This window comes from Erinaceus europaeus, chromosome 11 (genome assembly GCF_950295315.1).
Source record: "Erinaceus europaeus chromosome 11, mEriEur2.1, whole genome shotgun sequence".
NCBI lineage: Eukaryota > Metazoa > Chordata > Mammalia > Eulipotyphla > Erinaceidae > Erinaceus > Erinaceus europaeus.
The window spans coordinates 50,113,037-50,138,720 of record NC_080172.1 but is presented as its reverse complement, the minus strand read 5'-3'; the positions used below and the strand labels follow the sequence as shown (position 1 = coordinate 50,138,720).

At 47.0% G+C, this 25,684-nt stretch overlaps 1 protein-coding gene and 1 long non-coding RNA gene across 2 annotated transcripts; both read right to left on the bottom strand.

Moving 5' to 3' along the window:
- Positions 1 to 13: 13 nt before the first annotated feature.
- On the bottom strand, positions 14 to 25,657 carry PMF1 (polyamine modulated factor 1). Its single transcript, XM_007535447.3, has 5 exons — positions 24,045 to 25,657; positions 4,308 to 4,413; positions 1,728 to 1,828; positions 666 to 861; positions 14 to 296 (listed from the first exon to the last, which is right to left on the bottom strand). The coding sequence occupies exons 1-5, from the start codon at positions 24,197 to 24,199 to the stop codon at positions 243 to 245; spliced, it is 612 nt and encodes a 203-aa protein (XP_007535509.1). The 5' UTR covers positions 24,200 to 25,657; the 3' UTR covers positions 14 to 242.
- On the bottom strand, positions 14,845 to 17,627 carry LOC132541345 (uncharacterized). The gene is made up of 3 exons (XR_009552529.1): positions 17,569 to 17,627; positions 15,059 to 15,175; positions 14,845 to 14,983 (listed from the first exon to the last, which is right to left on the bottom strand). It is a non-coding gene; the product is annotated as an uncharacterized LOC132541345 (long non-coding RNA).
- Positions 25,658 to 25,684: the final 27 nt, after the last annotated feature.

The following is a 25,684-nucleotide window of genomic DNA, read 5'->3' as shown; positions in this document are numbered from 1 at the left end:
AGCACCGTGCAGATTACAGACCGGAGGGAGTTTATTTCCGGATGCGGGAGAGCAGGGCAAGGGGGTAATCAGGAAGGGTTAAACACAGAGTCCCTGAGCCAGGTTGCGGGAGGCTCAGACAGCGGGGGTGGGGGCCATCTCCGAGCAGAAAGGGCCCAATCTCCAAGTGGAGCTGGGCAAGGATTCCATGAGAAGGACACAGGCCTTGTCCTCGGTGGTGACTTCACTCCTTGGTCCTCTCCTTACTCGGGCTCCCGCAGCACAGCCAGCAGCTCCTTCTGCTCTTGGTGCAGAGCCTGTATGTGTGGAGGGCAGACAGGCTGGGCTGAACACACAGGCCTGGCTCTACACGGGTCCCAGGGTGGTGGGCACAACAGCAAGTCCTGCTCCAGAACAGGAGGCTGTGGAGCTGGGGCCTGGCTCATGTACCATCTCACACTCTGGGTCACTCTTTCAGAGGGAGAGGCAGTATGGGAGAGATAGCACAGCACTGGAGTTTCCCTTGGTGCCATGACACCTCCCATGTGGTGCCAGGGCTTAAAGCTGCACCGTGTGCATGGCAAAGCACACGTCCAACTTGGTGAGCTGTCCTCCCCCACCCCACCCCACCCCACCCCACCCCACCCCACCCCTCCCCACCCCACCCCACCCCTAGTCATGCTCACCTGCCAGGCCTGCCGGTGCACCTGGCCCTGCAGCTGCAGCACCTCCATCTCTCTGCGCCCAGCCAGCACCTCTGCTGCCAGCTGTGCGTTCTCTGCCTCCTGCTTCTGCACCCGGCGCTGCAGGGCGTCCCGCTGCTGCAGGAAGTAGGGCAGCAGGGTGCTGCGCAGGTCCTCCTCGGGAACCCCACTGGGGCGCCTGGGGGGTGGGGCAAGGCTCTCCTTCTGGCCCTCTGGGATATTCCCACCCCCACCCCCACTAACCTAACCTTCTGTCCACACAACTGAGCACCTACCTACTGCCCCCCAGCACCTAGGAGCCACCCAGCTCGGGGCCCCCCTCCCTGTGCTCCCCCTCCACACCCTGGCCTGTGTATTACACATTGGGTCAGAGCCCACTCTGCAGCCCTGCCTCTGCCCCATGAGCCTGTGCTCTCTGGGGCTACACACCATTGGGCCCTGAGCCCAGGGTGCACAGGACACACACACACACACCTCCCCAGGCTTTCTGAGGGGCCAGAAGTGTGGGCTGCTGTGCAGACAGGTCTGTGGAGGCCACACAAGGAGGGTAGTGGGCCTGAGTAATGAGATGGGCCAGTCCTGGCAGACAGTTCTCTCCAGTCCTCTCAGTTATAAAACTGAATTCTCTTAAGTATAAAGCTTTAAAGCATACATTAAAAAAATATGTATATATTTTGGGGCAGTGGGTGGCAGTGGGTGCAACTTGTAGGCAGGAGGTCCTGAGTTTGACCCCCGGCATCTCTTGTGCCTGAGTGACGCTCTGGTTCTCTTTCCATAAATAAATATATATCAGTACTGGGCACAGAATGGTGCTATATTGAGTTAACACCCTTCAGCAAAGCAGGATTCCTACACTGGCCACTGGACCCCTGCAGCCCCTCCTCAGGCCAGGTGGGCCACAGGCATGGGGGTACTCCCAAGAAGACTGCTCCCTCAGTACCTTCCCAGCCATGTCCTAAACCCTTGGGACAGTGCCACCCTGGCCACAACTGCTGCTGTCTGCCCAGCAACCAGCCTCCGGGTCCTTCCATGGCCGCCTCTCACCAGGCGGGCTCTGTGCGGCCTCTGCCTTTCTCCACTATGAGGTCCAGGGAGTTCAGGACGGCCTCCAGGTTCCCCTCCGCCTTGATCTCTGAGATTTCCTCCTGGAGAGGAAACAGAATGACGGTGATGGCGCCCACCAGCCCACAGTGGGGGAGAGCTAAGCTGCCTGTGGCTGAGACAGGCTCTCCTCAGTGACTGTTTGTTTGTTTGTTTTTCCTGTTATCAGGATTAGGACAGAGGCTTGGTGCCTGCACAGATCCATTGTTCCCAGTGGCTATATTTTTCTCATTTTATTTTTAAAATCTTTATTTATTTATTCCCTTTTGTTGCCCTTGTTTTTTTTTAATTTTTTAAAAAATCTTTTATTTTATTTATTATTGGGTAGAGACAGAGAGAAATTGAGAGGGGAGGGGGAAGGAGAAAGGGAGAGAAACAGAGAGACACCTACAGCCTTGCTTCACCACTTGTGAAGCTTTCCCCCTGCAGGTGGGGACCAGAGGCTTGAACCTGTGTCCTTGTGCACTGTAATGTGTGTGCTTAACCAGGTGTGCCACCACCTGGCCCCTATTGCCCTTGTTGTAGTCATTATTGTTGTTGTTATTGATGTCGTCGTTGTTAAGATAGGACCGAGAGAAATGGAGAGAAGAGGGGAAGACAGAGAGGGGGAGAGAAAGACACCTGCAGACCTGCTTCACCGCCTGTGAAGCGACTCCCCTGCAGGTGGGGAGCCGGGGGCTTGAACTGGGATCCTTATGATGGTCCTTGCGCTTTGCGCCATGTGCGCTTAACCCACTGCGCTACAGCCCAACTCCCATTCTTCTCGTTTTTGATAGTGAGAGACAGAGGGAGGAAGAAAGGCAGGGAGAGACAGAGAAAGGAGACATCTGAAGCACTGCTTCATCACTCATGAAGCTCCCCCTGCTGGTGGGGACTGGGGCTTGAACCTCTCTATCTCCCCCTCAATTTCTCAATACAAAAATAAATGAATGAATAAATAAATATTTAAAAAAGAGAGGGAAAGAGACAGACACCTGCAGCCCTGCCTCACCACTTGTGAAGCTTTCCCCCTGCAGGTGGGAACCAGGGGCTTGAACCTGGGTCCTTGCACACTGTAATGTGTGCGCTTAACCAGGTGTGCCACCACCTGTCCCTACACTTTATTTTTTAAAATATTTATTTAGTTCCTTTTGTTGCCCTTGTTTTCTTGTTGTAGTTATTGTTGTTATTGATATTGTCATTGTTGGATAGGACAGATAGAAATGGAGAGAGGAGGGGAAGACAGAGGGGGGAGAGAAAGATAAACACCTGTAGACCTGCTTCACCACCTGTGAAGCAACTCCCCTGCAGGTGGGGAGCGGGGGGCTCGAACTGGGATCCTTACGCCGGTCCCTGCGCTTCGCCCATTGCACTACCACCCGACTCCCCCCTACACTTTATTTTTTTAATTATAAAATTCATATGTTGTGTGGTCCGGGAGGTGGCGCAATGGAGAAAGCACTGGATTCTCAACCACGAGGTCCTGAGTTCGATCCCCGGCCGCACATGTACCAGAATGATGTCTGGTTCTTTCTCTCCTCTTATCTCTCTCATGAATAAATAAATAATTTTTTAAAAAAGTCATATGTTGGGGGTCGGGCGGTTGTGCAGTTGGTTAAGAGCACTTGGAGCGAAGTGCAAGGACCAGTGGAAGGATCCCCGTTCGAGCCCCCAGCTCCCCACCGGCAGGGGAGTTGCTTCACAAGAGGTGAAGCAGGTCTGCAGGTGTCTATCTCTCTCTCCCCATCTTCCCCTCCTCTCTCCATTTCTCTCTGTCCTATCCAACAATGACGTCAATAACAACAACAATAATGAAACAACAAGAGCAGCAAAAGGGAATTAAAAAAGTCACATGAGAGGGAAAGAGACAGAGAGACCTCTCTATCTCCCTCCTCTCAATTTTTCTGTTTCTATCCAATAGTAAATAAATAAATATATTAATAAAAAAAGATTCCTGTCTGCTCTATCCAACAATAACAATGATAAATAACAAGGGTGACAACAAGGGCACCAAAATGGGAAAAATGGCCTCCAGGAGCAGTGGACTCGTGATTCAGGCACTGAGCCGCAGAGATAACCCTGAAAGCAAATAAACAAATAAAAAATCAAAAGAAATCAAAAGAAAAGAAAGTCTATTTGGGGTTCCCTGCAGGAGCAGAGCCACCAAGTCTTAATGGGCTGGAGAAAGCAGCACACCCTGGCTGAGCACTCAGGGCTAGCAGCTATGTGGGCGGGGGAGGTGGGGGCGCACCTGGTTAAGTGCTCACATTACAGTGCGCAAGGATCCAAGCTCAAACCCCTGGTCCCAACCCGCAGGCGGGAAGCTTCACAAGTGGTGAAGCAGGGCTGCAGATGTCTGTCTCTTTCCCTCACTACTTCCTTTGCCCCTCTTAATTTCTCTCTATCTCTATTCAGTAATCATTCATATATATATTTTAAAGATGCCCATGGGACTGGTGGGGAAGGAGGGCTGCTAGCTACACTAAGGAGTGTTTCAGGGCCCTGGGCAGAGAGGGGTAGGGCGGCACCTGGCAAACCACTTACCAGGATGGACGTCTGCAGCTGGCTTATGAACTTGTCATGGATGCGCCGTGTCAGCTCAGGCTGCAGCTGGTAGAAGCGCTTATAGCAGTCAGTGAACCTCTGGTAGCTGGCGGGAAGGACAGAGGGTCAAGACAACCTGTGAAATAGCTCACCTGGATAATGCACTGCTTTGCCGTGTGAGCAATCCAGGTTTGAGCCTGGCTCCCACTGCACTGGAGAAAGCTCTCTTTGTCTAGCTCTTTTTATTTGAAAAAGTAAGAATAAAGGACTGGGAAGATAGTATAGTGGTTATGCAAAAAGATGCCTGCGGCTCTGAGGTCCTAGATTCAATCCCTGGCACCTCCACAAACCAGGGCTGAGCAGTGGGAGAGGGAGAGGGAGAGGGAGAGGGAGAGGGAGAGGGAGAGGAGAAGGGAAAGGGGCCAGGTGGTGGCGCACCTGGTTGAGCACACATATTACAGTGCGCATGAAGCCAGGTTCAAGTCCCCAGTCCTCACATGCAGGGGGAAAGCTTTGTGAGTGGTGAAGCAGGGCTGCAGGTGTCTCTCTGTCTCTCTCCCTATCACCCCCTTCCCTCTCAATTTCTGGCTGTCTCTATCCAATAAATAAATAAAGATTTAAAAAACAAACAAACTTAAGTGGTCCAGGAGGTGGCGCAGTGGATAAAGCACTGGACTCTCAACCATGAGGTCTTGAGTTCAATCCCCGGCAACACATGTACCAGAGTGATGTCTGGCTCTTTCTCTCCTCCTATCTTTTTCATTAATAAATAAACTAAATCTTTAAAAAATACTTAAAAAAAAAAGAGAGAGAAAAAAAGGAAAAGGAAAAGGTCAGTTGTTATACCATCCTGAATATGCCCAAACTCTTCTCATCTTGGGTCCTAAGTAGGGTCGGGCCTGATTAGAACTTTAGAACTTGGATGGGAAACCACCTGGCAATACCTGGTACTGTAGTCTGAGAAAAAAAAAAAAAAAGAGGGAAAGGAGGAGGAGGAAGAAGAGAAGAAGGAAAAGGGAGTTAAGACAAACCCTGAGGCAGTCCCACACTTATGCCCAGATACCCTGCCTCTGGCAGAAAGGGCTCTGGGCTCTGTCCACCTCCTGGCTGGGTGAAAGCCCTGGACACCAGACATCTCAGTAGCAGCCCTGGTGAACATGCGCACACACATCTCTGTGGCTAGGTGTTATTGTGTTTTTTAAACAGATACCTAGAAGAACTGCCAGGTCACATGGCTGGTCTATTTAAAGTTCTTTTTTTTTTTTTCCCTCTAGGGTTATTGCTGGGGCTTGGTGACAGAACCCTGAATCCACTGCTCCTGGAGGATTTTATCATTGTTGTGGCTATTATTATTGTGGTTATTATTGTTGGATAGGACAGAGAGAAATGGAGAGAGGAGGGGAAGACAGAGAGGGGGAGAGAAAGACAGACACCTGCAGACCTGCTTCACCGCTTGTGAAGCGACTCCCCTGCAGGTGGGGAGTCGGGGGCTCGAACCGGGATCCTTCCGCCGGTCCTTGCGCTTTGCACCACGTGCGCTTAACCTGCTGCGCTACCGCCTGGCTCCCCCTAATTTTTTTTAAAGAGTGGGGATCCTGCACACGTGAGTTTTCACTACTCCAGGTTGCTACAGGTAGAGACAGAAAGAAGAGACCACAGCACCAATGCTTCCTCCCACATGGTGCCAGGGCTTGAGTCGGCCATGTGCATGGCAGGGCATGCCATACCCCCAGGGAGCTCTCTTTCTGGTCCTTTTTCTCCTGTCTCTTTTTCAAGATTTACTTTTTATTTTATTTTTAAAGATTTTATTTATTAATGAAAAGAATAGGAGAGAGAGAAAGAACCAGACATCACTCTGGTACATGTGCTGCCAGGGATTGAACTCGGGATCTCATGCTTGAGAATCCAGTGCTTTAGAATCCAGTGCTTTATCCACTGAACCATCTCCTGGACCACTAATTATTTATTTTTACTAGAGCAATATTTAGCTCTGGCTTATGGTGGTGTGGGGGGTTGAACTTGAGACTTTGGAGCCTCATAACCATTATACTATCTACCCCCACTCTTTGTATCTTTCTCTTTTGCCTTCAGGGTTATTGCCGTGGCTCAACTTGGTGCTGGTACTATGAATCCACTGCTCCTGTGGCCATTTTTTTCCTATAGGGCAGAGAGAAATTGAGAGGGGGAGGGGAAGATAGAAAGAGAGACACCTGTAGGCCTGCTTCACCGGTTGTGGAACTACCCCATGCTAGTGGGGAGCCGGGGCTCAAACTGGGATCCTTGTGCAGGTCCTTGTGCTTCGTACTATGTGCACGTAACCCGGTGTTCTCAGCTCAGCTCCTCTCTCTCTCTCTCTTTAACCAAAGCATTACTCAGCTCTGGCTTATGGTGGTAAAGGGAACTGAACCTGGGACTCTGAAGCCTCAGGCACAAGAGTCTCTTTGCATAACCCTTATGCTATATGCTATCTACTCCCACCTACCCCCCTACTCCATCTCCTTCCCTCTCAATTTCTCTGTCTCTATCCAAAAAAAAAAAGTCTGTTTGCATACCCATTATATCTACCCTCCACCCTTAAATTTCTTTTTAATTATATTTTTATATATTAATATATTTTTCTTTTTTTATATGTATTTCTTCCCTTTTTTTGCCCTTGTTTTATTGTTGTAGTTATTGTTGTTGTTGGCTAGGACAGAGAGAAATGGAGACAGGAGGGGAAGACAGAGGGGGAGAGAGTTACCTGCAGACCTGCTTCACCACTTGTGAAGCGATTTCCCTGCAGGTGGGGAGCCAGGGGCTCGAACCGGGATCCTTCTGCCGGTCCTTGTGCTTTGCACCATGTGTGCTTAACCCACTACACTACTGCCCGACTCCCATATTTTATTTTATTTTATTGCCTCCAGGGTTATTGCTAGGGCTCAGTGCCTGCACTACGAACCTGCTGCTTCTGGAAGCCATTTTTTCCCATTTTGTTGCCCTTATTGTTATTGTTGCTACTGGAAAGGACAGAGAGAAATTGAGAGAGGAAGGGAAGACAGAGATGGGGGGAGAAAGATAGACATCTACAGACCTGCTTCACTGCCTGTGAGGTGACCCCCCTGTAGGTGGGGAGCTGGGGGCTTGAACTGGGATCCTTATGCTGGTCTTGTGCTCTTAACCTGCTGCAGTACTGCCCACCCCCCTTTAATTATATTATATTTATTTATTATTGGATAGAGACAGAGAGCAATTGAGGAAGGAGGAGGTAGAGAGGGAAAAGACACCTATAACCCTGCTTCACCACTTGTGAAGCTTTCCCCCTGCAGGTGGGGGCCAGTGGCTTGAACCTGGGTCCTTGAGCACTGTATTGTGTGTGCTTAACCAGGTGCTCCACCACCTGGCCACCCTCCCCATTTTTGGATGGTGTGTGTGTGTGTTGCTGAGTGCTGTGGGTTCTCTATGTGTTTTAGTTATTAGCCCCTTGTCTGATGTCTGGCATGTAGAGCTCCTCCCATTCTGTACACCGTCTTTCTGTTTGGGTGACGGCTCTGTTTTCTGTAGCAGAAGCTTTTCAGTTTGATGTAGCTCCCACTGATTTTTGTTTCCTTGCTGTTGGGCTCTGAAGACATTTCCGAAGCAGACATGGAATATTCTGCCAGTTCTCTTCTATGTACTTTATGGTTTCCGCCTGACATCAAGACTTTGATCCATTTTGAGCTGACTTGTGTGTGTGCCTAGATGCAATGATCCCATTTCATTCTCCTGCATGTGCCTACCCAATTTCCCTGACACTGTTTACTCAAAACATGTTCCCCTCACACACACTCCTCCATATTATGTTCTGTGTTTCCTAAAAATAAACCCTTAAATATATGCTAAAATCATTTAAAGATCTAACTCTCTACATACGTACCCATCTATTTTTAGATAGAGAGAGTAGCAGAGAGAGAGAGTTGAAGAGATCACAGCACTGAAGCGCACTCATAGTGCACTGTCCTGCCTGCTGATGACCCAGGTTCAAGCCCAGCTTCAGTGCTATGGGCTCTTTCACTCTCTCTTCCTCTCTGTCTGAAAATGAATAGAAAGGAGGCTGGGCGGTAGTGCAACAGGTTAAGCGCACATGGTACAAAGCACAAGGGCCTGCGTAAGGATCCCAGTTTGAGTCCCTGGCTCCCCACCTGCAGGGGGGTCGCTTTGTAAGTGGTGAAGCAGGTCTGCAGGTGTCTTAATCTTTCTCTCCCCCTCTGTGTTATTTTCCTCTCTCAATTTCTCTCCTCTCCAACAACTGCAGCAATAACAACAACAGTGACGATAACAACAAGAGCAACAAAATGGGAAAAATGGCTTTCAGGAGCAGTGGATTTGCAGTGCAGACACCAAGCCCCACCAATAAGCCTGGAGGCAAAAATAAATAAATAAATAAATAAATAAATAAGTAAATGAATGAACAAATAAATAAAAGCAGCTCTCCCTTGTGGGCACTTGGAACTCCCCCATGACACACTTGTGGCTGGAAGGCCAGGGTGCTTAGTACGTACACACACACACACACACACACACACACACACACACACACACACACACTCAGTGAACAAAGATACTCAAATGAATTAGATGAAGCCTCAAGTCTTTTCTTCTCCCTCCCCATTCTCTTATCCACCTTTCTGCTTGCTTGAGAGGTCCTTCCTTCCTCAGAGTTACAGGGTGCTGTTCTGTGGGGCTCCTGCTGGGGCCTGCGGCTCTGGACACTGTGGAGGGACAGCTCTGCAGCTTTCTTAGAGGGTGGGAGGGCAACAAAGGCCAGTCCATGGTGGCCACCCATGGAGAGATCGTGCGCAGGCAAGAGGCTGAGACTGTCACCCAGCTGAGAGAGGGTCGGAGGGGGATCAGCTTCAAGGGAGGACCTGTCTGAGGAAGTAATGTCCTTATGAGCTGCCAAAATAGACAAGGAGTCCCTAACTAGGTGAAGGTTCACTGGGGGCCTGGCTGCTCCTGGAGGGGTGGCCACAGAGTAAGTAGCAAGGTTAAGAGTGGGTGGGTACCTAGAGCCTCACAGACAAGGACAGTCAGCAACCCCCCCCCATTTCTTTTTAGAGACTTTAAAAAGCACATATATTATTATTATTTTTTAATTCTTTTTTTTAAACCAGAGCACTAATCAGCTCTGGCTTATGGGGGTGCAGGGGATTGAACTTGGGACGTTGGAGCCTCAAGCACGACAGTCTGTTTGCATAACCACTATGCTATCTACCCCCGCCCCATATATTATTTGTTATTTAATAAGCAAGCTATAGGGTGGTGGGTAGATAGCATAATGGTTACGCAAACAGGCTCTTGTGCCTGCGGCTCCAAAGTACTGGGTTCAATCCCTGGAACCACCATCAGTCAGAACTGAGCAGTGCTCTGGTTAAAAAGGGGTGTGTGTGTCAGGCGGTAGTGCAGCGGGTTAAGCACACACGGCGCGAAGTGCAAGGACTGGCATAAGGATCCTGATTCGAGCCCCCGGCTCCCCACCTGCAGGGGGGCCACTTCACAGGCTGTGAAGCAGGTCTGCAGGTGTCTATCTCCCCCCTCAGTCTTCCCTCCTCTCTCCATTTTTCTCTGTCTCATTCAACAACAATGACAGCAATGACAATAATAATAATAATAACAATAACAATAAAACAAGGGCAACAAAAGGGAAAAAATGGCCTCCAGGAGCAGGTGGTGCAGGCACCAAGCCCCAGCAATAACCCTGAAGGCAAAAAAAAAAAAAAAAAAGAAAAGAGAAAGAGAGAGAGAGAGGCGCCAAAAGCCCTGCTCAGCTTTGGCTTAAGAGTGGTGCTGGAGGACTGAGCCTGGGTCCTCGGAGCTTCAGGCATGAAAACCTTTGGCATAACCCCTATACTGTCTCCCCAGCCCAGGGCCCCTGTACAGCCCTCCAGGCATCCTCACCCAATTTCTGCCCCTAAACACGTTGTTGTTGTTGTTGTTGTTTGTGTGCTTATTTATTTTGTAACAGGCAAGCACCTTCCAGTCCTTTCTGGCATGGGCGCTGCTTTGAGCATCAATGGCCTGGGTAGGCGTGACCTAGGTCCCCAAAACAGGGTGCAAAGGGGAGAGGGCGGGGGTCCCTTCTGCTGGTCCTTGGAGCCACGCAGTCTGTGGTGCAGGGAGGATGTGGAGGGACAGTGACGTTGGACCCAGAGAGCTGGCCTCACAACCGGGTAATTGTGGCTCGATGTGGGTTTGGCTGGGACGCGGGTGAGGCTGTCCCTCTTCCCAGGCCCCAGGGCAGCAGAGCAAGTCCAGGGTGAAGGGAGGCTTGAGGACCCCAGTAAAGTGAAAACACAGGACAGGAGATGAGGAGAGAAGGCAGGTCTAAGGCCAGTCTCTGAGGACAGAGGAGCCCGCGGCTTCTTTTTCAGTCCCTAGCCCCAGGACACAGTGCCGCGCAGTGCCAAGGAAGGCCAAAGTGCCCAGGGGCCTGGCTCAGCAGGGAGCACCCTGGACTTGCATGGCGAGGCCCCAGGTCTCTCATGAAATAAGACAAATCAGGCTGGGGAGACACATTACGGTTCCGTAAAAGACGTCTGTGCAGGAGCTGAGTAATGGCACCCTGGGTAAGCGCACACATCACCCTGCATGGTCTGGGTTAGAGCCCCGTTCCCCACCTGTAGGGGACCACTTCATGAGGAGTGAAGCAGGGGAGTGAGGCAGGTCTGCAGGTGTCTGTCTTCTCTCTCCACCTCTGTGTCCTTTTCCCTCTCAATTTCTCTGTCCCAGCTAATCCTGGTGGCAGTAAAATAATAATAAATAAAAATTTTTTGAAAAGAGAAGAGAAAAAAAGGTTTTCATGCCTGAGGCTCTGAGGTCCCAGGTTCAATCCCTAGCACCACCAACCATAAGCCAGAGCTGAGCAGTGCTCTAGTATGTATGTATCTATCTTCCTCTCAATATCTCTCATTAAAGAAACATCTGCAGCCGGGGAGGTCATAGGGTGGCTAGAACAATGACTCATGAGCAAGAAGTTTCAAGTTTGATCCCTCACTTTACATGCCAATGATACTCTGGTTCTCTTGCAAATAAATATATAAATCCTTAAAAAAAATCAGCTTTGTGCTGGGGAGAAAAAGATTTCTGTGTCTGAAGTTGTAAAAGGTTCTAGGTTCAATCCCCAGCACCACCATAAGCCAGAGCTGAGCAGTGTTCTGGTGTCTCTTTCTCTCCCTCTCCTCTGTATCTCTCTTTCTCATAGCAATAATATAAATAATTTTTTTAAAAGATTTCATTTATTTTTAGTAATGAGAAAGACAGGAGGAGAGAAAGAACTAGACATCACTTTTTGGTACATGTGCTGTTGGGGATGGAACTCAGGATCTCATGCTTGAGAGTCCAATGCTTTATCTACTGTGCCACCTCGTGGACCATATATATATATATATATATATATATATATATATATATATATATATATATTTTTTTTTTTTTCATACCAGAGTACTGATCAGCTCTGGCTTATGGTGGTGCGAGGGATTGAACCTGGGACTTTGGAGCCTCAGGCATGAGTCTCTTTGCAAAGCCATTATGCTATCTAGCCCAGCCCACAAAATGTTGTTAAAAATAAATAAAAAAGGGAGTCGGGCAGTAGTGCAGTGGGTTAAGCGCACATGGCGCAAAGCACAAGGACCGGCATAAGGATCCCGGTTTGAGCCCCCGGCTCCCCACCTGCAGGGGAGTTGCTTCACAGGCGGTGAAACAGGTCTGCAGGTGTCTTTCTCTTCCCCCTCTGTCTTCCCCTCCCCTCTCCATTTCTCTCTGTCCTATCCAACAACAACGACATCAATAACAACAATAATAACCACAACAATGTTAAACAACAAGGGCAACAAAAGGGGAAAATAAATATAAAAAACTAAAATAAATAATCTTTAAGATATGAATAGAGGCTTCTCTAAAATTCACATGACATATGTGGTAATGTCCTAACTCATTTATTATCAGAGAAATGCAGATTAAAACCACACTGAGATTCCACCTTACACCTGTGAGAATGGGCTCCATCAATAAAACAAGAGAAGGTAAGTGTTGGAGAGGAGGTGGAGAGAGAGGAACTCTACTACACTGCTGGTGGGAATGCAAACTGGTACAATCACTCTGGAGAACAGTATGGAGAATCCTTAAACAAACACAAATGGAAATGCCATATGATCTAGCAATCCCCCTACTAGGCATGAACCAAAAGATGTAATAACACTGATTTGAAGGGACATGTGTACACCCATGTTCGTAGTGGCTTTATTCACAATAGCAAAAAACTGGAAATAACCAAAATGCCCTTCAGCAAATGACTGGATAAAAAAGCGATGGGTCATATACTCACCAGGGTAGCAGCAATAAAAAGGCATGACATTGTGTCCATTGGGATAAAGTGGATGGAGTTGGAGATTATGCTCCTTACAAAAGTAAGGAGGTGAAGGACAACTACATGATGGTTTCACTCAGATGTAGAACATAAACAACACAAATGAATGCAAAAAAAAAAAAAAAAAGCTAACCAATTTTCAAGACTGGGAGAACTACAGTGGTTATCAATGGGTGTGGGGATGGGGACACAGACCTTCGGTGATGGGAGTGGTGAAATAAAATTTATAAAATACTAAATAAAATTAAAGTGTAACAAAAAAAAGATGAGTGAACAAGCTAGTTTTTTAAAAATATTTTTGTTTATTATTGATGAGACAGACAGAAATTGAGAAGGAAGGGGGAAGTAGAGAGGGGAAGAGAGAGACACCTGCAGCCCTGCTTCACCACTCATGAAGCTTTCCCCCTGCAAGTGGGGACCAGGGGCTTGAACCCGGGTACTTGTGCACTGTAATGTGTGTGCTTGGCCAGGTGCACCATCACCTGGACCCCTAAACAAGCTATTTTTTAAAGATATGAAAAATATCATTAAACTTAAAATGTAACTTTACATTTACCCGTCAATCTACAATATAATTTAAAACCTTTCTAAAAAAAATTTAAAAAAAGGGAGGCTGGGTGGTGGCACACCTGGTTAAGCACACATGACAGTGCTCAACGTCCTGGGTTCAAGCCCCCAGTTCCCACCTGCAGAGGGAAAGCTTCACGAGTGGTGAAGCAGGGCTGCAGGTGTCTCTCTGCCTACCTCCCCATTCCTCTCAATTTCTGGCTGCCTCTATCCAATAAAATAATTTAAAAAAATGTTTTAAAAATAGTAATAATAATAAAAAAAAAGGGAGTTAGGCGATAGTAGCAGGTTAAGCGCACGTGGGGCAAAGCGCAAGGACTGGTGTAAGGATCCCGGTTAGGGATGGTACTTCAATCAGGGAACAAAGGGAGTAAAGATGGTGACTAGGACAAGAAACGGGATGGAATGTGGGGATCACTGTGACTTGAAACCCCCATCCTCCACCTATGGAGTTAATCCTGCTTCATTAAGAAATGTTTCCTGGGATGGCAAGACAGATCACTTCATTTTTGTTTTGCTTTTTCCCAGAGCACTGCTCAGCTCCAGCTGATAGTGGTGCTGGGAATTTATTAATGAAAGAGATAGGAGGAGAGAGAGGAGAATCAGACACCACTCTGGCACACACACTGTCGGAGACTCCAGATCTCATGCTTTACCTACTGTGACCCTGTTGAGGGACAAGACAGGGCACAGGAGATCCTGGGAAGCACAGACACTGTTTTCACTGAGCTTGAACATGTGGAACTGGGTTGCACTGCATTAGAACACAGAAAGTTGCTTTACACTGCACATATGAAGTGGGAAGACCGTGGTCCAGAAGTTGGTGCAGTGGATAAAGTATCAGACTTTCAAGCATGAGGTCCTGAGTTCAATCCCTGGCAGCACATGTACCAGAGTGATGTCTGGCTCTCTTTCTCCTTCTATCCCTCTCATTAACCAATAAATAAAACATAAAAAAAAAAAAAAAGTGGGAAGAGTGTGTTTCAGTGGGCCCGAGTGTGATATAAGGGTGGTAAACAACAAGAGGGTGTTTGCACAGAAAGGCCTTTTTTTGGACTTATTCCAAAGGCCCCTTCAATTCTGAACAAATCCTGTTCAGAACCCAGTAAAGGACAAATTTAGAAACTGTACATCTGTCACCCGAGTTCTCTTGAAATTCTTTTCCAGCGAAACCCACGATGGACACTCAGAAGGGAACTCTCTCCCTTCAGCCTTATTCAAAACCTCCAGGATCAGGAGTTGGGCAGTAGCACAGCAGGTTAAGCGCATGTGGTGCAAAGTGCAAGGACCTGCATAAGGATCCCTGTTTGAGCCTCAGGCTCCCCACCTGCAGGGGAGTCACTTCACAGGCGGTGAAGCAGGTCTGCAGGTGTCTTTCTCTCCTCTCTCCATTTCTCTTTCCTATCCAACAACAACGACATCAATAATAACTACAACAATAAAACAAGGGCAACAAAAGGGAATAAATAAATAAATAAATATTAAAAGCAAAACAAAACAAAACCTCCAGGATCACTTGCCTTTTAAAAAGACTGGAGCGTGGGGAGTCGGGCGGTAGTGCAGCGGGGTTAAGTGCACATGGCGCGAAGCGCAAAGACTGGCGGAAGGATCCCGGTTGGAGCCCCAGGCGTCCCACCTCCAGAGGAGCCGTTTCACAAGCGGTGAAGCAGGTCTGCAGGTGTCTTTCTCTCCCTGTCTTCCCCTCCCCTCTTGAGATTTCTCTGTCCTATCCAACAACAATGACATCAGTAACAACAAGGGCAACAAAAAGGAATAAATAAAAAAAAAAGAGGAGCCATACCACTGGATTTGGAGCTCCCTGGTGCCATGCATGGTGTTCCCATGTGGTGCTAGGAGTTCAAACCCAGCTTCTTACGCAGGGTAAACTGCGTGCTCTATCAGCTAAGCTGTGGTCTGGCTGTAACACAACGATTTGATTTGTTTGCTTTATTTACCAGAGTACTACTCAGCTCTGGTTTATAGTGCTGAGGGCACTGAACCAGAGATCTGATACCCTCAAGCATGACAGTGTTTTTGCATCACCACTATGCTATTTACCCCTGCCCCAATGTGATGATTTTTACTTTTTTTTTTTTTTTAACCAGAGTCCTTAATTCTAGCTTCTGGTGGTGTGGGGAGTGGAACCTGGGCCCTTGGATTCTTGGGAAAGAGAGTCTGTTTGCATAACCATTATGCTATCACCCCACCACCCTCCAATGTGATGATTTTAAAAAGTTCCCGTCAAGGAGAGAGAAAGAAGAAGCTGGGACTCAAGGGCTCCACTGAGGGCCCAACTGAATGAAGTTGAAGACCCAATGTTGTAATCACTAAGTCTCTTTCCTGGGCCACTGCAGCTCCTCTCTTGTAGATAGTGCAAGAGGCACTAGATTATTATTATTTTTTTGCCTCCAGGGTTATTGCTGGGGCTCAGTGCCTGCATTACAAGTCCACTGCTCCTGGAGGCTATTTTTCCATTTTGTTGCCCTTGTTGTAGTTGTTATTGTTGTTATAGCTGTTGCTGTTGCTGGATAGGACAGAGAGAAACAGAGATAAGGGGGAAGACTGAGGGGGAGAGAAAGATAGACACCTGCAGACCTGCTTTATCCTGTGAAGCGAGCCCCCTGCAGGTGGGGAGCTGGGGGCTCGAACCGGGATCCTTACGCCAGTCCTTGCACTTTGTGCCATGTGCACTTAACCCCCTATGCTACCACCCAGCCCCCTGATTTTTTTTTTTTTTTTTTTTTTAACCAGAGCACTACTACAATCTGGGGATTGAGCCTGAGACTTTGGTGCCTCAAACATCAGTCTTGTGGGATATGTGCTATGCTATCTCCTCAGCCACCAGTGAGGTGGCTCACTCAGCAGGAAGAGTGCATGTTTTGTACATTTGAGACTGGGTTCAATTCCCAACACATTTGTTAGAGCAATACTCTGATCTCTTCCTTCTGCCTACCTCATGAAATACACAAACATTTTAAAAGAAGTAAATGCTCGAAATTAAATGCATAGTTTTGTTAAATGAATCCAAGATATAATACTGGGCCAGGAGAGAGCTCACCTGATAGATGTACACTTGATCATGCTCAAGGACCCAGTTCAAGCCCCTGGCTACGACGACACGGGAGCTCCTGTGGGGGAAGCGCCACCAGAAGTACAAGTGTTGTGTCTCTCCTCCTCTCCATGTCTCTTTCTCTCTCTCTTTATCTCATCCTCTACCAAAAAAAAAAAAAAAAAAAAAAAAAGGCTGCCAGGAGCAGTGGATTCCTAGTGCCAGCACCAAGCCCCAGTGATAACCCTGGAGGAGAGAAAAAAGCCTTTTTGCATATGCTATCTCCTGAGCCCTTAACGGCAATTTTAATATAATTTGGTAAAAGCAATATTTAATGTAGATGCTTTCCCTCCAAGACTTCAGTTCCTCAAAAACATTACAGACAAAATTAACACTAACTCTTTCTTCATTCTAAAAGTGGTAAGGACTAATTTTTAGACTACACCAGAATTTTAGGAAATGAAGATTAAAAAAAAAAACCTGTTTAAAATTTAAAAAGTTAAGTCTGCAAAAATAGCTAAAGGAAATGAGTAGGCAGTTCACAGAAGAGGAAGTGAGATGACAGAGTTTACAGGCAGTCTACAACATAATGAGGAACTGGGGACATACAGATTGAAACAATGAAACAACCCATTTACACTTATTAAGAGAGGCAACTACTAGAATAGTGGCTGCCCTGTGATGAAAAGGATGTGGGAAACAGGAACCCCTTCTTGAAAGTCATCTGATAAAACGTAAGTAGGTGGAATTTGGATTCAGCGTTGCCTCTCTGTTATATATCTCAGAAATTCTAGGGGGGGGGGGGGGGACAGTATAGTGGTTCTGTAAAAAGTCTCTCAAGCCTGAGGCTCCAAGGTCCCAGTTTCAATCCCCAGCACCACCATAAACCAGAGCTGAGCAGTGCTCTGGTCTTTCTCTCATTAAAACGAAGTAAATATGGGGCTGGGTGGTGGTGCACCTGGTTGATCGCACATGTTACAATGCATAAGGACCCAGGTTTGAGCCCCCAGTCCCCACCTGTAGGGGGAAAGCTTCATAAGTGGTGAAGCAGTGCTGCAGGTGTCTCTTTGTCTCTCACCCTCTCTATCCTTCCCTTCCCTCTTGATTTCTGACTATCTCTATCCAATAAAAAAATAAAGATAAAATAAATAAATTAATTAAATGAAGTAAATAAAATGTTAATTTAAAAAGGATGGCCGAGATGGGGGTAGATAGCACAATGGTTATGCAAAGAGACTTTCGGGGGCCAGGTGGTGGCTCACCTGGTTAAGCGTACATGTCACAGTGCACAAGGATCCAGGTTTGAGCCCCCAGTCCCCACCTGTGGGGGAAAGCTTTGTGAGTGAAGCAGGGCTGCAGGTGTCTCTCTGTTTCTCTCCCTCTCTATCTTCCCCCATTCTCAATTTCTGGCTGTCTCTATCCAATAAATAAAGGTAATTAAAAAAAAAAGGAGGCCATTTTTTTCCCCTTTTGTTGTCTTTGTTGTATTGTTGTTGTGGTTATTACTGTTTGTTGTTATTGGTTTTTAAAATTTTTTTTTAATTATCTTTATTTATTGGATAGAGACAGCCAGAAATCAAGAGGGTGATAGAGAGGGAGAGAGACAGAGAGACACCTGCAGCACTGCTTCACCACTCGCAAAGCTTTCCTCCTGCAGGTGGGAACCAAGGGCTTGAACCTGGGTCTTTGCAGTTTGTTGTTACTGTTGTTGTTATATTGTTGTCGGGCAGTAGCGCAGCAGGTTAAGCCACATGGCGCAAAGCACAAGGACCCCGGTGTAAGGATCCCGGTTCGAGCCCCCAGCTCCCCACCTTCAGGGAAGTCGCTTCATAGGCGATGCAGGTGTCTTTCTCTCCCCTTCTCTGTCTTCTCCATCTCTCTCCATTTCTCTCTGGCCTAACAATAACAACAATAATAACTACAACAATAAAACAAGGGCAACAAAAGGGAAAAAAATAATAATATAAATAAATATTTTTTAAAAAAAGAGGTAGTCCAGGAGGTGGCGCAGTGGTAAAGCTTTGGACTCTCAAGCATGAGGTTTGGAGTTCGGTCCCCCGCAGCACATGTGCCAGAGTTATGTCTGGATCTTTCTCCCTCCTCCTATCTTTCTCATAAATAAATAAAATCTTTAAAAAAAAAAGAGAGAGAGAGAGACTCTCATACCTGAGGCTCCACAGTCCCAGGTTCAATCCTCTACACCACCATAAGCCAGAGCTGAACAGTGCTCTGGTTAAAAAAGTAATAATAAAATTAAATTAAAAGAATGGTAGCATTTACCTGTTACTCTCATTTGAAAGAAAGAAAAAGGAAGGGAGAGGGGCGGGGCTAGATATAATGATTATGCAAAGAGATTCCAAAGTCTCAGGTTCAATCCCCCACACCTCTATAAGGCAGAGCTGAGCAGTGCTCTGGTGTTTCTGTCTTTCTCTCTTGCATCTCTCTCAAAAATAAAAATACTTTAAAATTTTTTAAATGAAAATTAAAAAAGAAAAAGGAAAGGAGAAAGAAAGCAAAGAAAATACTCAAAACCAAAGAAGGACTTTGTCTGGATGGATCCTGATGGCGTCCTGAATGGTACCAAGACATAATTACATGGGAGTTAGGAGGTGGCACACCAGATTAAGCACATATAGTAAGACATAATTACAAACTATGGGTTCCTAGGATGTCCTGACCATCTCAGGGCCTTTGTAATAAGAGGTCCCCTTTGCCTGTGAGCTTTTTCTTTAAAACAAACAAACCTGGGGAATTGGGCGGTAGCACAGCGGGTTAAGCGTATGTGGCATAAAGCGCAAGGACTAAGGAAAGGATCCCGGTTCGAGCCCCAGCTCCCCACCTGCGGGGGAGTCGCTTCACAGGCAGTGAAGCAGGTCTGCAGGTGTCTCTCTTTCTCTCCCCCTCTCTGTCTTCCCCTCCTCTCTCCATTTCTCTCTGTCCTATCCAACAACGACGACATCAATAACAATAACAACAATAATGACAACAATAAAACAACAAGGGCAACAAAAGGGAATAAATAAAATATTTAAAAAAGTTTAAAAAAAAAAACCTATTTTCCCCTCTTGCAGACGTGGAAGCTCCACAAGCAGTGGGGCAGTGCTGTAGGTGTCTCTCTCTGTAAATCTCTCCTTCCACAATCAATTTGTCTCTACAAGATAAATATATAAATAAAATATTTGGCACCCAAACATTCTCTAAGTGAAGCAGTGAGTGGGATGGACAGTAAGACTAACTATGTAGGGAAGGCAAAGTGCCAGGCCAGGAGGGGAGCAAGAAGGGAGGTGAGTTTCTTTTATTTATTTATTCCCTTTTGTTGCCCTTGTTTTATTGTTGTTGTTATTGATGTCGTCGTTGTTGGATAGGACAGAGAGAAATGGAGAGAGATGGGGAAGACAGAGAGGGGGAGAGAAAGACAGACACCTGCAGATCTGCTTCACCACCTGTGAAGCGACTCCCCTGCAGGTGGGGAGCTGGGGGCTCGAACCAGGATCCTTATGCCAGTCCTTGCGCTTTGCGCCACCTGCGCTTAACCCGCTGAGCTGCCGCCCAACTCCCAGTTTCTTTTTTAAAGTCAATCTTTTTCTCTATTTTAATATTTCATTTTTCTTTCTTTTTAAAAATATTTTATTTATTTATCAATGAGAGGGAGAGGAAGAGAGAGAGAACCAGACATCACTCTGGTACATGTGCTGCCAGGGATCGAACTCAGGACCTCATGCTTGAGAATCAAATGCTTTATCCACTGTGCCACCTCCCAGACCACTATTTATTTATTTTTCATTTATTTATTTTTAATGACAGAGAAATACAGAAAGATACACATAGACAGCTACTAGAGCACTGCTCAGCTCTGGTTTATGGTGGTTCTGGGGACTGAACTTAGGACCTTTGGTACATCATACTTTTTTTTCTTGCCTCCAGGGTTATTGCAGGGGCTCAGTGCCTGTACCAGGAAGGCTATTTTTTTGCCTCTTGTTGTCCTTGTTGTGGTGGTTATTATTATTGTTTGTTGTTGTTGTTGGATAGGACAGAGAGAAATTGAGAGGAGGGGAAGATAGAGAGGGGAGAGAAAAACACCTGCAGACCTGCTTTACCACCTGTGAAGTGACCCTTCTGCAGGTGGGGAGCCAGGACTTAAACTAGGATCCTTCCACGGTCCTTGTGCTTTGCGCCATGTGCGCTTAACTCATTGCGCTACCACCCTACTCCTGGTACCTCAGGCTTTTTGCATAATCATAATGCTGTCGCCCCACATCAAGAGGTGAGTTTCTTTTTTCTTTTTCTTTTTAATTTTATATATTTATTTTCCCTTTTGTTGCCTTTGTTTTTTTATTGTTATAGTTATTGTTGTTATTGATGTTGTTGTTGTTAGACAGGACAGAGAGAAATGGAGAAAGGAGGGGAAGACAGAGGGGGGGAAAGAAAGATAGACACCTGCAGACCTGCTTCACCACCCGTGAAGCAGCTCCCCTGCAGGTGGGGAGCGGGGGCTTGAACCCAGATCCTTACTGCTGGTCCTTGCGCTTTACGCCACGTACGCTTAACCCGCTGCGCTATAGCCTGACTCCCTTTCTTTTCTTTCTTCCTTTATTCCCTTTTGTTGCCCTTGTTGTAGAGGTGAGTTTCTATTTTGAGGCCTGGGAGGTGGCACTGTGGTAGAGTTTTAGACTTCCAAGGAGAGGTCCCAAGTTTGATCCTCATGTGGCATATGCCAGCGTGCTGCTCTGGCCTCTCTCCCTATTTCTATCTCAAGAAATGAATAAATCTTTTTAAAAAAATATTTTATTTATTTTATTTTTGAGAGATGCAGAGGGAGAGAGAAACACCAGAGCACTGCTCAGCTCTGGCTTATGGTGGTACGGGGGATTGAACCTGGGACTTTGGAGCCTCAGGCATGAGAATCTGCATATCCATTATGCTATCTCTCCCGCCTGAATAAATCTTTTTTTTTTAATATCTCATATATTTTGGATAAAGACAGAGAAAAACAGAAAGGGGAGGAGGATATAGAGGGAAATAGTCTGACTGCAGCACTGTTTCACCACTTGTGAAGCTTCCCTGCTGCAGAGAGGAATGGGGGCTTGAACTCAGGTCCTTGTGCACTGTACTGTGTGTGCTCAACCAGGTGCACCACTTCCAGCTCCTATATATATATATTTAAATATTTATTTATTCCTTTTTTTGTTGCCCTTGTTTTTTATTGTTGTAGTTACTATTGTTGTTGTTACTGATGTCGTCATTGTTGGATAGGACAGAAAGAAATGGGAGAGAGGAGGGGAAGACAAAGGAGGAAAGACAGACACCTGCAGACCTGCTTCACCACTTGTGAAACAACTCCCCCTGCAGGTGGGGAGCCGGGGACTAGAACCGGGATCCTTATGCAGGTCCTGGCGGTTTGCACCACCTGTGTTTAGCCCAGTGCTACCACCCAACTCATGTGCAAGTCCTGTGCTCTGCTTGTGGAGTTACCTAGCTAAGACTAGAGAGGGAAAAATTGGGGGTGTTACAGAATTATAGAGTGGGCAGACAGGGCTAGAAGAGACTGCAATCTGGGCACTGACCCTTGGATATTCTGATAAAAGTGTTTCAGCATTTATGTGCATGAGAGGTGGGACTACAGTTGTAAATCTTTATTTTTTATTACCAGCAGGGTTATGGTTGGGGCTCTGTGCCTGAAAAACAAATCTACCACTCCTAGTAGTCTTTTTTTCTTCATTTCTCTTTCATCTGACACGACTGAGAGAAATTTCCCCTCCCCTTCTGTCTCTCTCATTTAAAATTTTTTTTTAAATATTTATTTTTCCCTTTTGTTGTCCCCCATTTTTTTTATTTTTGTTGTAGTTATTGTTGTTATTGATGTCGTCGTTGTTGGATAGGACAGAGACAAATGGAGAGGGGAGGGGAAGACAGAGGGGGAGAGAAAGACAGACACCTGCAGACCTGCTTCACTGCCTGTGAAGCGACTCCCCCTGCAGGTGGGGAGCCGGGGGCTCGAACCGGGACCTTTAACACTGGTCTTTGCGCTTTGCGCCACCTGTGTTTACCCCGCTGCACTACTGCCCGACTCCCTTTTCTTTTTTTTTAATCTTTATTTATTGGATAGAGACAGCCAGAAATAACCATAATGCTGTCTCCCCAGATCAAGAGGTGAGTTTCTTGGCAGAGAGGGCAGGGGAGATAGAAAAAGAGACACCTACAACACTGCTACATCACTTGCAAAGCTTTCCCCCTGCAGGTGGGGACCAGGGTCTCCAACACAGGTCCTTGAGCACTGTAACATATATACTCAAACAGGTGCATGCCCCCCTTTTAAAAATATTTTTATTCATTTATTATTGGATGGAGACAGAGAAATTGAGAGGGGAGAAGACAGGGAGAGAGACAGAGAGACACCTGCAGCCCTGCTTCACCACACAAAGCTCTCTCTGCAGGTGGAGACAAAAGACTTGAACCTGCATCCTTGCGCACTGTAATGTGTGCACTTAAACCACATGCCCTCCATCTCCTCCTTCCCTATTAATTTTCCTTTCTCTACCCAGTAAATAAAAACTTTAAAAGATTAAATAAATAAAGCATCTAACATTCTCTAGAGGTGGTACAACCACAGGGTTTTGGATTAAGTCCTGAGTTCAAAACCTGGCATCTCATGTGCTGCTCTAGTGTCTCTCTCTTTCTCTTTCTTAACCTTCTGTGAAGTAAATAAAATACACTTTTATTATTCAATTTATTAGTGATTTAGAATATTAGTGGTTTACAGTATTATAAAATTACAAAGTATAGTTGCACCCTCCCAACTATAATGACCATAGCTCTCACAAAGTCTTAGAGACCATTTTATTGATTTTATTTATTCCCCCCTTTTTTGCAATGCATGTATTTGGACCCTCTAGATAAAGTATACATATTTATAAGCGTCCAGTATGAGACCTGGGGAGACAGCATAATGGTTATACAACAAGACTCTCATATCTGAGGCGCCACGGTTCCAGGTTCTATCCCCTGCACTGCCATAAGCCAGCTGTTTAAAAATAATAAATCTTAAGTGGCGCAACAGGTAGTTTGGCGTTCGAGATCCAGCACTGGCACGTATCAGAGTGAAGCTCTGGTTCGATCTCCTCTCTAATAAATCAAATAAATGGATCTTGAAAATTAAAATATACAAATAAATGGTATCCAATAACCTGGTCCAGCTTGATAGCTCACCTGGGAGGGCACCTGCCTTGCCATGTCCACACCACAAGGGAGCATTTGGCACTGGGATGCTTCCTGCTGTGGTGTCCCTCCGCCCGCCTTCTGACAGACCACAAAAAAGTGTCCATATCTTACATAGTATTTTAACATAGTAACTGTTTCTTTGCAGAATGATACCTTGGTCCTCACAACCATCCAGTCAAGGAGTGCTTTAACAGCATGAAGTCTGGCGTTTCCTAAGGAAACTGGCATTACAGCTTCAGTGCGGAGGCACCAAGGCCAAGTCTGAGTTCTGTCGGTGATGATCAGAGGCCCGGAATCTCAAGCCCAGGTGCCCTCTGGGGCAGGATGCCCTCGGGATCACGTGACCACACGTAGGCGTGCCGACCGCTCAGCCCGCCAGCCCTGGCTCCCACGTGACCCATACTCATTTCCCGCTGAGTTTCTGTCTCGCGCGGCTTCGAATCCCGCGGGTAGAGCCTCAATGTCTCCCTCCCGGCCCCCGTGGTCTGAAGTGTCTTCGGTCTTACTCCCGTCACCTTACCTTCCGGCGGCGACCAGCTTCTGGAGGAATGTGTCCACCATGGTGTCGAGGAGCTTCACTCTAGAGATGTCAGGACTGGGGGCCGCAGGCTCCGAGGACGAGCCCCCCGGCTTCTCACAGGGGCCGCCTGTCTGGCTGCTGCTCCCTTCGGCCATGTTGAAGCGGAACCGCCAAAGTTTCGGGCCTGGCCGCCCCGCCCACTCGAGCGAGAATTGGTTAGTTCCAGGAAGCGGGTCCCTCTGATTGGCCACCGCGGGATGTCTGTCATTTAGTGCCGGGCGGGGGCGGGCACTTTTTTGAGTTGTGGCGAAAAGAAATCAAGCCAGAGCTCAGGGCCTCAATAAAAACTTTAATTACACTTCAGGAGACTCAGTTCAGTTTAACAGCGAAGCTCGCTATTCACAGACCCCTACGTTCCCTAGTGGGAACTGCACCTGCATTACCATCCCTGGCTTCTATCAGGTCTCCTGTCGGCCTGGCTGTACAAGCTTCTTGGAGGTTCAGACCAATTAATTGTCCCAAATGCTGGCTGAGCCGGCCCTGGGAAAGCGAGGACCGCTGTCCCAACACTGCCAAAACACTTGCATTAAGCCCAACCCCAGTTTTTAGATAGGAAACTGGGGACACAGAATTCTTTAAATCTGTGTGGGGAAAAGGGTATGAATCTGGAGAAAGGGCTCTTTAATACTGTACAAGAGGAGACTGGGAGGGGAGGACACTAAGACTAAGAGCCCCAAGACTGTCTCATGCCCATACTTAACTCATTTTGCTAGTAGGGAAAGGCCATTTTTGAAAGGTCTCACCAGGATGAGCTTAGAGAAGGGAAGGGCCTCTGACTATATTAGTGGTTCTTGGGGCAAAAGGAAGATTCTGAACCATCTGTGGGCCAAACCCTTTGGGTGACCATTCGTGGGTAGAAACTGGAGGACTCTTGATAAAGTGCAAGAACGGATAAACAGAAATTGAGTGAAAGGAAAAAGAACCGTCAGAGATAAGAGACCAAGATGGGCAGTGAAGGTGGAAGAAAGTAGTTTTCAGCTTCTGACCTAGCCAGGGTGACAGGCTGTGGGGCAGGCATGAGGAATATCAAGGCTTCAGGTAGCTAGCACCTTGCAAATTGGCACCATAGCTTCGGTGGGAGCAGGACGCAGGACAGGACATACCAGTAAGGTTTGAAGGACCCCAGGCCAGATGTTGCAACTAAAAATGCAGGGTCTGACATGCCTTCTCCCATTTGCTATACCTCTCTCCACTTGCAAATCTGGCTTGATGCAGGAAGGGGTTCTCTGCATCAAGATAATGTGAACTTCCAAAGAGAAGCTCAGACCCAGTGGCAAGAACAGTCTTGTAAATCAACATTTCCTTGAAGTGACTTGGCTGGGGAAAAGGAGAAAAGAATCAGTCTCGGCAGTATTGGGCTGGTAAGTGAAGTAAGTGGTCCTGAATGTGGTGACCTCCTGGCCCACTCTTGACTCGTCCTCTGGAGGGGACCCTGACTGGGGCAAATGCTCCCAGTGAGACAGATAAGTTCACAACTCGGGGATTTCCACTCTAAGATGATATTTGTCACCAGGAGTCCCAGTAGTTAGGTATCAGTGTCCCAAATGCCCAGGTGCAGAATCACCACCCAATGTCCTCTC